At 45.6% G+C, this 17931-nt stretch overlaps 1 protein-coding gene across 2 annotated transcripts in view; it reads right to left on the bottom strand.

Moving 5' to 3' along the window:
• Nucleotides 1-17279, bottom strand: part of map3k4 (mitogen-activated protein kinase kinase kinase 4) — a 28703-nt gene extending 11424 nt beyond the window's left edge. For both annotated transcript variants that reach the window (XM_080531840.1, XM_080531839.1), the window contains exons 1-7: nucleotides 17161-17279; nucleotides 6813-7003; nucleotides 4623-6061; nucleotides 3404-3664; nucleotides 2999-3151; nucleotides 1731-1888; nucleotides 1491-1607 (exon numbers count right to left, since the gene is read on the bottom strand). In XM_080531840.1, the coding sequence (XP_080387966.1) occupies nucleotides 1491-1607; nucleotides 1731-1888; nucleotides 2999-3151; nucleotides 3404-3664; nucleotides 4623-6061; nucleotides 6813-7003; nucleotides 17161-17192 (2351 nt within the window). In that variant the 5' untranslated portion in view covers nucleotides 17193-17279. The remainder of the gene's footprint in view (nucleotides 1-1490; nucleotides 1608-1730; nucleotides 1889-2998; nucleotides 3152-3403; nucleotides 3665-4622; nucleotides 6062-6812; nucleotides 7004-17160) is intronic.
• Between the last annotated feature and the right edge of the window lie 652 nt (nucleotides 17280-17931).

Here is a 17931-nt window from a genome sequence, read left to right on the forward strand (position 1 = left end):
AAATGTATTTCTCAAAAACATTCAGTTATTCAATTACACAATAGCACACAGAACAACAGGCTCAGGCTGAATGCCGCTGAATACCGGTGTCCGGTATGTGATGAATAAAAAAATTAAAAAATTAAAAAATTATAATTATTAACACATTAATAAAGAACATACCTGGGAGGCTGAATAGGCTAAATTGGTTCTAAAGTCGCTATGGAATAAGGCCTATGCTAAATGCCCAAAAATGTAATGTGTCCGGTATGTTAACGTACCGTAACACAACAGTTATTCAACCACCGTACATATTATAGCACACAGAACAACAGGCTCAATAGGTGTCCGGTATGTTAACGTAACACAACAGTTATTCAACCACCGTACATATTATAGCACACAGAACAACAGGCTCAATAGGTGTCCGGTATGTTAACGTAACACAACAGTTATTCAACCACCGTACATATTATAGCACACAGAACAACAGGCTCAATAGGTGTCCGGTATGTTAACGTAACACATTAATGAATAAAGATGAACACATTAATAAAGAACATAGGCCTACCTGGGAGGCTGAATAGGCGAAAACGGACATAACAAGCCAGCGAGTCCAACAAGCAAGTTCTCACGATCTCATTCCACATCACTGAATCCATTGAATTCGTCATCCTCTGTGTCGCTTCTGAACAACTCTGCCAACTCCGCCTGCAAAGTCATTGATATTCATCTCCTTGGCCACTGCCAGGGCGTGGAGACGTAACTGCACTGTTGACAAGCCTCTCCCGGCAGCACGTTGTTCAAGCACCCATCTGTGGACTCGTTCCTCCATCTCTGGCCATCTAGCTTTCAGCCCGCGATTCGCTTTCTTCGTTTTCTTCATGGCAGTGAGAGTAACCTCTGCTTTTCGCCAGTCCCTCACAAGTTTCTCACTCACTCCAAACTTTCTTTCTGTTGCTCGATTACCGTTTTCGGCTGCATATTTTACAAGTTGCAGTTTGTAATCTGCAGAATAGGATTTTCTTTTTGACTGCATTTTGTTTGTGTCATCAGCTGTCTTTTTCAGTGGTAGGCCTACTCGTTGTCACACGCCTAGAGCGCCCTCTCGGGGTTGTAGACGGTAATGTTTACTCCTTGGTTCATGTCAGTCAGAGATTACCGTATGTCAGTTCATGTCAGTCAGAGATTATGAATTATTGATATATAAGTCGCACCTGACTATAAGTCGCAGGACCAGCCAAAGTATGAAAAAAACCGCGACTTATAGTCCGGAAAATACGGTACATATGTATTCAGACCCTTTATGACACTTAAAACGAAAAAATGTCATCAACAAATCATTCAATAAGTTGAATTGAGTCCATCTTAATGCAAATTCTTTTAATTTAATCCATTTTAATTTGAGTCCATAACACAACAAAATGTGGAAAAAGTGAAGGGGTCTGAATACTTTCCGATTGCACTGTATATAAGGGATAAGACAACCTACCAAACCACATCACTCTCACCTAATCTCATCCGAGGCAGTGCTGTCATCTGAGCTTTCCCAGAATTCATCACCACTCCGTTGCAGGCCAGCATCCAGGAAGTCCCCTGTAGACTTGAGCAGCATTCCAGCAATGTCACTACAAGACACAACAGGGCAACATCTTTATCTTTGAGCACCAGAATCAACAAGAAAATGTCTGCAGAATACACATTAGAAAAACAACAATAGCTTCCAGGAAGGGATTTACAAGGACACTGACCAGAAGAGCTTCCCAGACTGGGCCTCTCCACCGCGGATGTAGGGGGTAATGACCTTGGTGAAGTTCCACTCTTCCTCCAGCAGGTTCTTCAGGCTGTGGGACGCCTGGGGCAGCTGCTGGAGCATCTGGATCCAGCTGTGCATGTAGTCAAAATACACCTGCAGAAAGAGACGGAACGGACCAGATAGAGCTATGTTTATCGCATACCCCAAATTCCAATGTCATTCCCCGTATCGATGCATTTGCTTTGCCACACGAGAACGTACACAAAGCTGATGTTTTCCCTCTCTACATATAAAAACTGTCATTCGATAATCAAATCCATTTCCTAAAATGTACGTTTTGCTGAAAGGTTCAATTATTTCTTCCTCCTGCCAATGGCTTTGCTTTGCGTGCATTTAAATAATAATAATAATAATAATAATAATAATAATAATAATAATAATGCATTTTATTTGTATTGCACTTTTCATTCAAAAGAATCTCAGAGTGCTACAGAGGTAAAAAAAAGAAAAGAAAAAGAGCCTAAACACATAACAAGTTCAAAACAAAAACAGCCTAAAAACATAATAAGTTAAAAACATAGTAAAAAAACCACAAAATAAATACAATGTTCCACTGTATGAGTGTTACAACTCTCTGATAACCACTTCATCCCATATCATGGCCACCATTGGCTGGTGTATACATAGTACACAACTCCCATCTATCCTGTCCTCACCCACCCTTTGGCATTTCATAGTAAAGCTCTATCCCTCTTTTTCCAGATCTCTTATCTCTGAGCTATTGGCCATACTGATCAGATTAGAGTGTCTATGCCTGCAGTGGAGCAACGCTTGTTTTTCTAAAGCAGCTGAGTGTTCACAGTAGACTTTGACCCAGAGTACCTTCTCAGAATTCAGGGACATGGTGTTTTATCAGCCTGTGAGACACGACTGTGAGGAAAGGAAGCCCTGAATTCCTTAAGACTAATCACTGAAGGCCTCATGCCAATTCCTGCCACACCCTCACCACACACTATTATTAATAAAACCTCAATTGGTTTATGACTGAGTTCAGCTCTGTTGTTAATGGTTAAAATGCTCCCACCCCTGAGATAAACATACACTGTTGTCAAGCTGATTTATACTGCCGTGCCTCAGTCCTGGGCTAGCATCCAGAGAGCCAAAGCCTTGTACACCAACTCCACACACTCTGTGACCCCTTGTTCCAGAATGTTGCCGCTGCAGTGGTGTGAATTGTGAGGGGTGGTGGTGAGCCCGTCTTACCACAAGCATCTTGTGGAGGTCCTCCTCAAACTCGTCAATGTTGGCGTTGGTCTGCAGGCCTTGGGGGTCGGTGACCACACCCCGCAGCATGAACTGGTAGTACTGCTTCATCAGGAGGCCACCCTTCAGAACCTCCTTACACTCACGCACCAACTACAGCACAGTGAGCACACACACACAGAAAACACATGTCACACAGGTTAGCATGTCCCTTAACTCACACAGAGCTCAGCATTCTAACCCCTAACCCTGAATGAGTAAAGACGTACAGGAGAAAGAAAGAGCATGCTGCATAAAGCAAGCATAAAACAGGCATTAGGCTAAACAGCCGAACTCCCTACATGACTCTCCTCCTCCAGGGGAACGTGACAGTGTCGGACCGTCGTGTACTGCAGCGGTCCTGACCTGTTTGATGCTGAGTAGCGAGGGTTCCCCGGCGGGCCTCTGCTCCAGGCGCAGTTTAAGGCACTCGTGGATGACGTTGAGCAGGACCCGACAGAGCACCAGGAAGGCGGCCCGGAAGGAGGGGAGGTCCATGTCCAACAGCTCCTCCCAGGGCACCTGGTCGGCCCCCAGCTCCGGACGGCACGAGGAACTGCAGGACAGGTTACGGGACAGCTCCGGGAGGTAGTCGCTGTACAGCATGGGGTCTGGGTAGTCTGCAAACTGCCCGGAAGACATTAACAAGGTGAGGATAAGCCTACAATAGTGTGATGCATGATGGGATATCTACTGACTGGTAAGACAAGAGGGAGCAGTTGACAGCTTGATATTGACAGACAATAATAATAATAATAATAATACATTAGACTTATATAGCGCTTTTCTAGACACTCAAAGACGCTTACAGACACAATACAGTATAGACCTGTTCCTCTCACAACGTATGCATTTTGTGCAGAGGGACAACATTGTTGAAGTTTCTCATAGGTTCAGAGACAGTTGACACGGTTGACATTCCTGAGTGAACACAGCATAACACAATTTGTTGCTGAAGTTCTTTGACACGTCCTGTACATTTGATCTTAGATAAATGACAGACTGACAGTTACAGTGTGGATGGGAGGCCAGCACACCCTCACAGGGCCCCCGCTTTGGTCACTCAGTCACCTGGGTTTGCATGGCTGGCTTTGAGAGTGTGAGTGTGTGTGTGTGAGTGTGAGTGTGAGTGTGAGTGTGAGTGTGAGTGTGAGTGTGAGTGTGTGTGTGTGTGTGTGTGTGTGTGTGTGTGTGTGTGTACGTGTGTGTGCGCAGTGTAGCACATGGTTAAAGCCATGAGGGCTCCGAAAAAAGATGATTATCTCCACAGGCTCCTACAGCAGCTCTGTTGGAAATCAATTCCAAAAACGAAGCTGTTATTATGTGTGAGTGAGGCTCAATTGTTATTCTTTAAAAAAAATAAAAATAATGCATGACTGGTATTTATTTTTCTTAGCAAAATGTGACTGAAGCAGTATTCTTATTTTTGACATTATAAAATATTACCTAAAATATATTACATTATAATATACATTATAATGTCATGTAAAAATATAAATCTGCAAAACAAGCTCCCGTTCGAACACAGTACCGTCTCAAAACCACCAACACCAGCCATCGTTTCAGAAGAACACCTTCTCCTCACCTCCAGTGTCGGGGTGTGGCTGAGCAGGGCCGCCCTGGACCTCTGGAGAGACCGATCCATCAGTTTGTGCAGTCTCAGGATCAGTTTGCGCAACCCCATTTGTTTCAAGGCCTTGTCCACAAACGGCCTGTATATGGACGTGGGGCAGTAGAGCCCCCCTCCCCCGGCCACCTCTATAGACCCTGACACGGCCGCCGGGAGAAACTCATCCTCCGACAGCAACCGGGCGAACTTTGGCGTCAGACAAGGGGAGAGTTCTCCCTCGCCCGCTCTCCCCTCCCCCCCCTCCTCCCCCAGGTCCCTATCCTCTCCGTCACTGTCGGCCGTGAAGGTGGCCGTAGAGTCGTTCTCCTCGTCTTCCTCGTCGTCCTCGTCCTCGTTGCCGCGGGAGCAGCGAGGCGAGGGGATCTCGAAGACGGGCCAGCCGATGCGGGAGAGGTCCCGCAGGCCCAGCACGGTGGCCATGACGCGCAGCTTCTGGTTGAGGTCCTGGGTGATGTTGAGCCACAGGCAGAGCGCCTGCACCCTGCCCTGGAAGTCGTGGGCCGCGTACTTCTCGTAGTCCTTCTGCAGCGTCTGTAGGGAGGGGTAGAGAGCCTCCACCGACTCCAGCAGCTCCATGACCCGTTTGACCTGCTCGAAGGCCAGCCGCTGGTGCTGGAGGTGCTCCCTGCAGCCCGCGCCAGACCCCAGGGGCGCCGCCGCGTCCACCTCCGATAAGGGGTAGGCGCTGAAGCCCCAAGGGTCGACCCCGGTGTGGTTAGTCTCTACAGCAGCTACGACAGGCTCCCTCTTTCCGCAGGTTGCGTCTGTGTCTAAGGCGATCTGATTGGCCCCCTGGCCCGGGGCGGGGTTGAGGCTGTGGTAGTTGACCTTGAAGTGCAGCACCTCGTTGATGATGTCCGGGATGGCCTGGCGGGCCGTGTACAGGAACAGGTCCTGGTCTTCGGTGGAGCGCCTCGCGTGCCACGCCTGCAGCTCCAGCCAGATGACCTCGTTGTTCTGGCCCATGAAGGTGTTCTCCAGGCCCCGCTGCTCCTTCTCCTTCTTCTTGGAAGACATGGAGGTGAGCTTGAGCAGCAGCCGCAGCGTCTCGAAGAACTTGAGGCGGTCGGCGGGGCAGTCCGTGCGGGAGGTCTGGCGGTGGGTGCGGGCCATGGGGTGGGGCATGGTGACGGGCAGTTTGCCGCTGCCGCAACCCAGGCTCAGGTAGGGCTTCCTGGGGTCCATGTTGAGGGAACCGAAGGGGCTGGACTTGGAGAGGGGATCCAGCATGAAGGAGCCTTCGAAGGTCTTCTTGTGGTCGCGCTCGGTGGAACGGAGGGCGGCCCGCTGCTTCTTGCCCTGCTTGTAGCTGTGCTCCTCTGGAGGCTCTGCAGGCCTGGGGCTCTCTCTCGCTTTCTCTCTCTGGGAAGACAGACTGGAGGGGAGGGGCTTGTCTGCAGACAGACAGAGAGAGAGAGAGACAGAGACAGAGACAGAGAGAGAGAGAGAGAGAGAGAGAGAGAGAGAGAGAGAGAGAGAGCATTAGTAAAGCATACTGCCAGTGACAATAAAAGCACCACTGTAAAGCTATTAAAGTATGCTTCCAATGAACCAAGGAAGTAACAAATCTGTGGGCAAACTGCCTGGGAGGTTTAGTTTCTAATGCTACTCACTCACAGACCATAGTCTAGCCAATTATGCTTCTGTACATCAAGTCTATTTCGGGACAGTAATGATTCTGATAGAGTAGAGTGGCAGTCATAAGGAATACAAGGAGAAATACATTTAACTATCATTACTACCATTTTCTGACGGTTCTGAATGGTACAAAAAAGGACATTAGATTTGATTGATATGGAATGTCATTACTGCACTTCGGCCTGTTCATCCATTATATAATAAAGCTTTGTCTTACACTCCCTCCCCTCCCTGCACAATAAAAATAAATAAACGAAAATCAATTTGAAAACTAAAGAAATATCTACAGAAATATCTACAGACCTTTGGTCCTCAGTAATAGCCACGTGCTGGAAAGATGTTTCAGTTAAAGACATACTTTTCATATGGGAGGTGCTGCTACAAAACACCCTGGAGTGTATTGGTTATTTCCCAGCGGTAACAGCATATCAGGTTACAGGTTCTCTTCTCCACTATAGTGTGCTAGCCTTTGTCCTCTGTATTGTGTTGAGTCCTGTGATCTCTTACCCTTGCTAGGGGAGCGTCCGGCAGACCTGCCCTGGCTGTTCCTCTGGTGTTTCCCAGACATGCGTTTCATCTGGCGGGGGGTGCAGGGGGGCGAAGTGCTGTACAGAGCTTCCTCTTCCTCGCTGGGCTCGTCCCACAATTTATCCACCTTGCAGTTCTGCTGGCACGCATCGTCAGGGGGTTTGGACTGGCTGGGGAAACAGAGCAGGTGCAGAGCTCAGACACATGAGGTAGGTTTGGTCTACATACATACATACATACATACATACATACATACATACATACATACATACATACATACATACAACATGCTGGAAAAACATTGATTGATTTATATGACCACATTCCCAATTATAGTACATGGAGAGACTTATATGCAACAGCACTGAGGAATTAATATAATAATAACAATAGTAATAATAATAATAATAATAATAATAATAATAATAACAATAAGAATAAGAATAGATAGAATTTAAAAGCCTTTCTCAGACTCAAGGACACTGTACAAAAAAAGAAAACAAAACCACAAAAAGATAAAATCATAGTCAAGATCAAAAACGGACTAGTGTTACTCAGGACCCAAGCCATGCTGTAGGAAGGCGAGCCTGAACAGATGGGTCTTGAGTCTGGGCTTGAATGTATTGAAAGTATCAGAGCCACGGATGGCTGGTGGAAGGGTGTTCCACAGCTTGGGTGCAGCAGCAGAAAAGGCTCAGTCGCCATGTATACTCCAGGATAGTGTACATACTATGCGTCGCCTAGTGCATGGTATCATGATGAGGAGGTCAGTGTCGGAGGATCCGAGACCACGTGCAGGGGTGGAGTAGGTCAGTTTGGTAGGCAGGAGCCAGGCCATGGAGTTCCTCAAAGGTGAGGAGGAGAACCTTGAAGGAGATTCTGTATTTTATGGGGAGTCAGTGAAGTTGTGGCAGGGTGGGGGTGATGTGCTGACAGGGTTTAGTGCAGATGAGTATCCTGGCAACTGAATTTGACATATTGTAGCCAATTCAGGGCCTTGCTGGAAACACCAAGAACAACTTAATGTTTCAGAACAGGTATCAGAGAGTGAAGGGCGGACACAAGAGATAGTTTTGATATGGAACAAGGCAGATTTGGTGACTGACTGTATGTGGGGTTCAAAGGAAAGGGTTGGGCCCAGCAAGACCCCCAGGTTCTTAACGTCCGAGGGGGGGGCAATTGGAGCAGCTGTCAATGGTGAGGACTGGGTTGTTGATCTTTTGAAGGAGGGTCTTGGGCGCCACAACCATGAGTTCCGTTTTATTGCTGTTGAGTTTGAGAAGATTGGTGGTCATCCATTCTTTGATTTCACAGAGGCAGGAGGTGAGGGGGCGGGGGGTGAGGGGGTGGCAGAGGGTTTAGTGTGAAGATAGAGCTGGGTGTCATCAGTGTGTGTGGAAATTGAGGCTGTGTTTCCAAATGATCTGGCCAAGTGGGAGGAGGTATATGGTGAACAGTAGCGGGCCGAGAACGGAGAATGATTTGAACAATGCCTGGGGTGTTTTGGTGATGCCGAGGGTCGTCTCAAGTCGGTCAAAGAGGATGTTGTCTTAGATGGTGTCAAAAGTTGTGGAAAGGAGAATGAACATATTGATATTGCTATCAGCAGCAGCCAAGAGGAGATCAATGACCACCTTGACCAGAGCTATTTCATTGTTGTGCTTGGCCGTGAATCTGGATTGTAGTGGCTCAAAACAGTTGGTGGTGTGACATAAGGCTATGCAGTTGAGAGGCAACTGCACGTTCTAGAATCTTGCTGAGAAAGGGGAGGTTGGAGATGGGTCGGAAATTACTGAGGTTGTCTGGGTGCAGGCCCTGCTTCTTTAAGACGGTGTGACGGCACCTATTTTCAGCTCAATGGGGGGGGGGGAGCCAGTTGAGATAGATGAGTTGATGATGTTGACCATGAGGGGACACAGGACAGGCAGGCTAGCCTTGCCCAGAGAAGTGGGTATCGACCAGCTTCACGACGGAGTCCATGTCCACTGGGGAGAAGGCAGAGAGGGAGCACATGTACAAAAGCGTAGGCTAGACATAATGAAATGTATTATCAGCAAAAATGTTATGGCTCTTACACATCACTATGTGTACTAGTCTAGTCTTACCTCGATAAAGTATGTTTTTGATCATTGTTAAGAAGAACACAAGATAATATCTATGCGCAAGGTCAGACACTCTGCAGGGGTGGATGCTGGGCAGACTGGTGCAGTGCTGGGTTTGCTGAAGAGGTGCAGCCCAGCCAGACTAAACGTCTGCAGTAGGTACCAGCAGACATGAGTGGTCTGTACTCTGGAGCCTCACTGACGGCTCGCTCTGACAGTAGCAGTGTTGTGTATCACCACAGCAGGCTAGGAGACAAGAGAACAGGCTGCGGCTCTTCATACTGCCAGCCTGTCTTTCACTAGGTAAACATGACTGCTCAGCCAGCACAGAGGAAATAACACCCTTCATTAGGTCCGTCTGCGAGGTGGTCTCCCATATGGCAAGGTCAAAGGTCAGATGAGGCCATGGCTCTCTTGCCCTCTGCATAGTAATAATCCTGAGAACTGCAATTCTGTAGCCAAATGCCAAGACCGTAAGAAGCAAGCCTCTGCATATGTCCATTAAATGTTTGTTGATGTCCATCATTGAGACTTGATGACATTGATATTAGAAGTGGGCTAGAAATGGGTAAAAAAAAAATGCTGAGGTCTTAGTTTTTTGGTATTCCATTTGCCCTTTTGCGACATGAAATTACAACATTTTCAGCTTCAGGACCCCCAAAAAAGCATGCAGGGCATCAATCCAAGATGACCGCCGTTTTCCCTGAATGTGGATGCGTTGCTCTGATGAATACAGCCATAGTAACACAAGTATTATGGTACAGTATAATATGAATGCATATTAAGTAGGCCTATAAATGAATATGGCTAATATGCCTTTCAATGACTAGAGTCATGGTTGGCCAAAATGCCTTCATTAGAGCAGAGGGAACATAAATCAACACTTCACTTTGGCTGTAAGAAAAAAACAAACCAAAGAATGCAGGGGGCACGCCTTTCCAGATTACACTGGGAGAGCTTGTTCCTTTAAGCTTTTCCGAGTTTTTTTTTAAAGGACTAGAGAAGAGGGCAGGAGGGGGCTGACCCTGCTAACAAAAACAATATGGAAGAGAAGCAGGGGGGGGTCAACATGCATCTCTCCATCAATCAATTGATTTAGAGACATTCCCCCACACGTGTCTCTCTGTATGTGCATGCGTGTACGTGTGTGTGTGTGTGTGTGTGTGTGTGTGTGTGTGTGTGTGTGTGTGTGTGTGTGTGTGTGTGTGTGTGTGTGGATGACTGAGTGGCGGTTAATGGGGGTGACGGGGCATTGTTGGATCACTTTCACAGGAAAACTAATCCGAGAATCAGTCCGCAAAGCTTTTCAATGAAAAAGCCACATGGAGATAGTTCAGACCCCTACTGCCCATCTGGCTTGCTCCACCCTGAGGCAACCCCCCTTACACACACACACACACACACACACACACACACACACACACGTTGTGCACGCACACACACTCACACAGTCCCCAGAGAGCAGCGGTGGAACTTCAGACAAGAGAAGACACCTGCTGCAAAGCCGTTGGGCTTCCAAACATGCCAGTAGAGTCCAGATGCAGCTCTTGCACCAGGCATATGGGAAGAATAAGAGGGGTGGGAGATCTGTCTGTCTGTACATTGCACATTCTTGGAATGACAGAACAACTTCAACACAGTACACTAGTTGTCTTTTCAACAAGGCTTAAACTATAATAGATAGACATCAGCCTAGTAAGCTTGTGTGGGGACCAACAACATGGCATTTACAAGCTTCCAATTACAATAAATGAATGTGCTTTTTCCGTTACAGAACACTGACAGAGAAAAAGCTTCATCCAATAGCAACAGTGCAATACACCAGTGTTTTTTACACAACAGATTGTTGGAGAGTTAATCTGCAAACATGCAAATTCTTCTACCTTCATAATATGTAGTGCTTGTGGGTGTGTATTCTATTTGTGCATTGAAGGGTGTGTATGTATTCTCTGCATATGTGCAACTGCAAACAATGTGTGTGTGTGTGTGTTTATATATGTGTGTCTGTGTGCCAGCTTTAAAGAGGTGCAGCGCCGGGCAGAGTGAAATGACTAAATCCCTCAGGAATGACAGAGGAACCTGGGACGTCATCCCGGCTCGCTGTTTGTTTGGTTGCCATGAGACGCTCCGACTGAGGGGCTGTGAGGCACTCCAACTGTAAAGGAAGCATGAATTCCACTTCCGAGTTGTAATCCCAGCGAACCGCTACCCTTCCCCTATTGTGAACCGTTGCTGTGCTCCGGGCCACGCCGGGCTGACACCAGTGAATTACCGCTGCAGATGGTGTCTGGGTCTGTCTCAATGGCTCATCTGATCGCTCATTGGGGTTAGAATAAAGACCATTGGAATGTTATAGCCCCTGGGGCAGGAACACAGAGTGCATAATAAACAGTGCAGGAGCGAAAAGTCTTTTCTGTGCAGGACTAACGCAGGGTTGCTGGAGTGAGGGCGGTCCTGACCTTTGACCCGTCCACCACCAGGACCATTGTACCAGGCGGCAGCTCGCTATTGTGTGGGGGCGACACGTGGCCTGTGAGGCCCAGAGCTGAATAGTTGGTCACAGCTGGGCAGTGAGCACACTTGCTCACAATGCCCACACCAAATGGAATTGTTCAGTGAGGGGAGAGGAGGGAAAAGTTGGCTGGGTTTTTGCTCTTGACTAAATGAGTCATTCTGGTGCAATTGATGAGGATGGTATTTTTAGGGGGTGAATATTTCTGAGGCACTGTGATTGCAGTTATTACACGAATTATTTATCAATGGTTGAGTCAACAAAAGCTGTTAGAGGTGTCGCAATTAAAACAACAACAAATCTCATGTGTAAGAGACAACACTTTGTCTCAAAAACAAATAGCAGAAGTAAAAAAAAATAATAATAACGGATGGCTTTATGTATGCATCTGTGCCACTAAATGGTAAATAGTAAATGGACTGCACTTATACAGCGCTTTATTCCAAAGCGCTTTACAATGACCTCTCATTCACCCATTCACACACACATTCACACACCAATGGCGGCAAGCTACCATGCAAGGTGCCGGCCCGCTCATTGGGAGCAATTTGGGGTTCAGTGTCTTGCCCAAGGACACCTCGACATGTGGCCAGCCGGGGTTCGAACCGCCGATCTGCCGACTTTGCGATCATTAGACGCCGGCTCTACCTCCTGAGCCACAGCCACCCCCTGCCACTAGTAGGGGTGTAACGATACATCGATTCACATCGATGCATCGATTCATTGACTAACGATCTGATTACATCGATGCAATGTAAAAATATCGATCTATATCGTCATCTTAAAGATACACCTTTATTTTGAAATGGCACATTCTGCGTGACTGTCACCATTTCCGTGCAGCGCGCGACTAGCAGCGGCAAATTACAAAGTCAAAGAGCGCTGCACACTGTGTGTTCTGCATTTTGTGACTGCGGCGGAGAACAGCGAAGCGGTTTTAGCTGCGACTGCCAAGCCCGCCCACGGCCGACTGTGATTGGTCAATGCTCTAGTCTAGCCGACTGTGATTGGTCAATGCTCTGGTCTGTAACAAAGCATCTGTCTTATGAATGGGCAAAGGCTGCAGGTTGGACCTTACTTACTTTACTCCGGTTTGCTTGTCCAATTTCATTGGATAAACCTGAACAAAATTCCTATTGATAAAATCTACAGGTAAATCATTACTCCCGTAATCAGTGATCTAACATGACTGTCCAAGCATAGCCTTACCTTTCACCAATCAACACATCATATCAGATCAGTGCTTCCTAGAGGAAGTGTGATGGATGGCCCTATATTAAAAATTATCCTGACCTGCGTTCAGAGCGTAGTGTTTGTCCTGAACATGTTGATCAGTTAGTTTTTTTGAAGAAAAACCTCCCAAAGAAGAACACTGGAGGATATACTTATTATATAACACTGGAGGATATACTTAACTTATTTTGGTTAAGAAGAATGTATATAAGATGTACTGCACTGTACTGCATTTGCACTTATTATTTATTATTATTTTATTATTATTTATTATTATTATTGCACAAATATACTGTAGGTTTGTGAGACTAGTGAATGGGTCTATTTTTCTTTTTGTAACAGAAGAATACTGTATAATACAATATGATTTAAATGCTGGATACCTGGAAGAGCTCACAAATAAAATGGTCAAATAATATTCTAGTTGTTTTTGTGAGTGGATAATTGTGTTAGATTGGCATATGATATCGCGTCATATCGATCATATCGTCATATCGATCTTGAATCGAATCGAATCGAAATCGTATCGTGACTGACATTGTGATATCGTCAAACATTGTATCGTCATACAAACAAATCGATATAATATCGTAATGAAGCTGGTGATTTACACCAGTCAGGCATTGTATATGTGCCACCCGTCTCAGGCACTCAAGCAGAGCATGGAGACAGCCAGCAGGTAGCCTACCTGCCACTGACATTAGGACGAACCTGACGACACCCTGTTCAGGACACCACCCACCCACATGGCAAGATTGATGTTATGTAGGCTACATAAAAACGTGATACAATCATATGGCTTCTTCCATAGGCCCAATTTCATGTTACCCAGGCCGAGAATAATTACACCTTCATGCACGTACTGCGCCAGTGTACTGATATTCTTAACCTCGAAACTTCACAGCCTCCCTCATTTTTGTCTGCAACAGCCAGTGAAAGCACCAAAAAAACTCAATCTGCTTTTATTGCATTATGAGTTGCATCCTTGCCAGAGGAAAATGTATAAAAGACATGATTGTCATCTACCAACTACATTCATACCATAGCAATTAGGCCTACAGCTGCTTCTACAAATATGCGCTACTTATTTTCTTCAGGTTTCCTGACAGGGGGAAAGCAACCTATTATGCAGCACTAAAGGCCGATTTAGACTTCTGCGTAAAATCAACGCCGTAGCCTTGCGTAGTCCCGCGTGGGCCTGCCTTGCTTACGGCGTAGGTTGACGTGCACATCTCCAAAAATGTAAGAACGCGTCAGTTTCTACGCAACCGTAAGCTCTGTGATTGGTCCGCTTGGTAGCACATGATTCCGACTCTCTCGTAGACCAAAATGCGGAAGCCATGACAGAAATGTCATTTACCTTTTCTGTAATTACTCATTAATAAAGATTTGAAAAATTATGATAACCATCGTATTATCTTAGTTTAATGTCATTTCAATGCATCATAGAACTTTTATTTACAACAAGCATAACAACAAAAAGATCGCTATTATGCCGCTTTGAGCTTTGAGCTCCGTTGAGTTCTAACCGGAAGAGGCACAGCACAGGGGCATAGAAAACACACTGCCGGGCTACGCAGAAGTGTAAAGTGCGAGACCTACGTAAGAGGCTACGTAAGCTACACACGTAAATTCGACGCAGAACTTTAAATCGGCCTTAACTGACAACCTTAATGTTAACAGAACACACACACAATGATGAATGCACAAAATGATATTCCAATCCATCTAAAACAATCAGGATAATACAGCTATGCTCTCATCAGAATGTATAGGCCTACGCCTATCCAACATTATTTTATCCATGCCTGCGACTTATCCAAAAAATGGCACCCTGAGACCGGAGTGGATCCCTGTGGACCTCAACCATGTTCTCCATGAAAGGCTCTACAACCTGCATCCTTCTACCACTCAGCAAACAGAAAGGATACTTGCAGACAGTACAACAAGCTTCCTTAGTGCAATACTCAGCTTATCAAAACCTAGGCCTACCAACTGCAGGCTGAAGATATTACGTTAATAAAACATATTTCTAGCGTGTTGATCTGCACTTGACCATTAGGTAAACAGATTATGTAGGCTAATGAAGGCAAGTGTGACTGTATATGGCAACTTCCGCCCCCTGACTATATACACAGTGCACACTGCACAGTGTTTATTTTTTTGCGATGCAAAGGCAGGCCAAGCTGGTTATAGGACAGCCAGGGAGAGGGAAAATAGACAGCAAGGGGAGTTCTGTTCTGTGTTCCACAGACTTTGTTGGCATATAAAGGCATTAATGAGCTCAAGCCATGGATGCCTCCGGGCCGTGAGGCGGCTATCCTCTCTATGCGCACCACATCCTGAAATCCCAGGAATGCTTGTGGGAGAACGCCACAGGGCCAACCAGTCTTAGAGTGAGCAAGAGAGCAAGTCACAACTGACAAAAGATCTCTGTCCTCGCAATGGCAGCAATGAATACTGAATGCATTTCTAACCATGCAACAATCTTGTACAGGGGTGACCTTAACTCTAGCAGTGTTGCACAATCATGTGCGTTGTTGTTTGTTTCCTCTCCGCACATGGACTTAGAAGAATCTGGGGGGGGTGGAGGGGTGCCTTGGGGTGGAACACTGGTTTGATATTACATCACCAGTCAAATATTCAACCCCAATCATAGGCATTGAAGTTTTCCGGTAAATAATTGGTTGTTAACCGGGCAGGTCCTGGATTGAAGGGCCCTCCCGTGTGTGCCTAAGGGCATGCTTATGAGTTAGGACAAAAATACAATAATCCTGCACAAACGATTCCAGGGGACAGAGGAACTGCAGTTCTCCACCCTTTTTTCTGCTCGACCCCAGAAGCAATGATTTCAGCAGCTGACACAGCAGCAGTACAGTCACTAGATATAGCCTATAAGTGTGTGCGCTTGCAAGGGATACGGTTCTTCTGAAAATGAATAAAGTATAGGCTACTACCAAAGAAGGATCATTAGAAAGCCTTCCAAAAAGCATCATTTAGCCATCTGAATATCCATTTCAATTCAGTCCCCATAGAGGCACATCTTCATTGTTAAAAGAAACAGAGGGAGGGAGGGAGAAAGAGAGAGAAAAAGTAGAGACATAACATTGGATTCCAAAGAATCCGTCGCCATGTGTCATGGGCGAAGAGACGTCACATATGTACGCCTAAAACCAAAACAATATTGCATTCCAAGGGGATTTGATATAGTAGTGGAAATCAGCAATCTAAACAAACACACAATGCAGTCTGACAACTTACAAAAGGAGAACGATGATTGTTTAACATGAAAATCTCAGTCTGCAACATGTTTTACTGTCTGAGAGATTAAAGTGGACCATAGATAGACAATCATTTTATGAGCTGGACACAAACACACATCAGATCATTTCAAGAAATGCATTGCATACTGCCAAACAAATGACAACTGAAAAGCTGCACAGAAAACACTTCAACAATCTAATGATCGAACAAAGAACCCATCATTGGATGTCCTGCAATACCAGTCCCATGCATGTGTCAACTTAAGCCGGGTATTTGTCCCAGATGCTTGCATGCAGTGTTTACAAAATTGATCACAACAACAGCATGCACGAAATACGTGACCTACAGATTATGTGCCGTGACAAAGCCTTACAACTACTGCAAGCATACAATACATTATATTTTTCGCACAACAAGTGTTGCAACCATAGAAAAGTGCTTGTGACACTTTTGGCGCCGCATACACGCTTTTCTAATAGTTCTATTTCTAGGAAAGCTAAAATCAGACATTGCATGGTCAATACTCGGTCACGTTAGTTAGTGACCTCAATCATAACACCAGGCCATACAAAAGCATCGTATTCTTGAACCGTGTGGTCTTATATTAAAACAAAAAGTTAGTGTTTGTAATAACTCGATCAAAGTCAGGCAACAACATGATATTGACTAACCACACCAGCCATGAGACGTTCTAGTTCTAGCTAGCTAACTCAGTTCCTGCAATGACTGCAGCATTGCATGTTGCAAATGCAATCACATCAGGACAGAGAAGTGCATGCATACATCTTGCAACTGGCTGCAACACAATCCGCCGATAACTGTGTTAGCTGTGAAAACCTGCGAACAATCAACTCAACGATACCCCTTACTGCTAGCTATTAACACAGCTATAATGTTGATGTTTGGGTATAAAGCCAGGTTAAAATAATGACCTACTTCAGACGGTAAGCATTTCCTCCAACTCTATACGACTTAACAACGAGCAGAGAGGCTACGCAAACATAATATCTCACGGGACAGATTATCTCCTAAAAGTTTGCAACTCCGCTGCAAAATTCTGCACGCGGACCACTTTGTGACAGGAAGATTCTATGGTGATGCGCGAGCGCGCCACTCGGCCCCGCTGGCATTGTTATATTCGGGCTCACAATGTGGCAAGAGCGAATTCCCGGCGATTCACGAGCCCCGTCGAACTGAGAACTGTGCATTCGCCTACCTGCCAGGTTCGTTGAGATCCGGAGGCTCCATAAGCAGGACTAGAGTTCCTCGTTTTTTTCAGAGGTGCATGGACCCAACCATTACCAGGCGAAATGTATTGCTGTTTGCACGTGTTCTATTTGCAAGAGCTGGCCAAATTAGGCGTCTCGAATGAACACTTTTCTATCCGCCTGCAGAGTTGATGCCCGCCCGTGTGCGCGCTGTCGCCATCTTTCCACTATTCATTGAGGAGTGTCAGAGAACATCGCTACGGCAACCCGCACGGTACATCTGGAGTGAGTTTCCCAAACGCATCATTGCATTGCATACTTACAAAACTCAAGTGATCATAGCCTAATTTAATTATCACCTTTTCTTTTTATCTTCCTTTCCTGTTTAGCGAGTTCTGCAATTGTCTGGGAACAACCATACTTCTTTTTTTTGTAATCAGTATTTTATTGAATTTTTCAATTAACACATTTCTTGACTTATACAACTTTTGTATAAAATGGTAACAATATCACCGAATAAGTCTTGCTGTCATCAAACAGAAATAATACAGAAAAAAGAACAAACTATAAAATTAAAATAAAAATAAATAAAAAAGCACCCATAGATTACATTCATCACTCATCCAATTTGTCAACTTAGGTCTTACAACCGACTAGCAATATATCTCAAGTAGCCTCCCCATTTTGCTCTGTATTGTTCAGTTCTGTCCATAGCAGTGGTGTGCCGTCAGGGCCAGCAAGGCCTTCTCTGCTGGCCTAAACATCATCAGAATATACAT

Source organism: Nansenia antarctica, assembly GCF_963989245.1.
Source record: "Nansenia antarctica genome assembly, chromosome: 1".
NCBI classification, from domain to species: Eukaryota; Metazoa; Chordata; class Actinopteri; order Argentiniformes; family Microstomatidae; genus Nansenia; species Nansenia antarctica.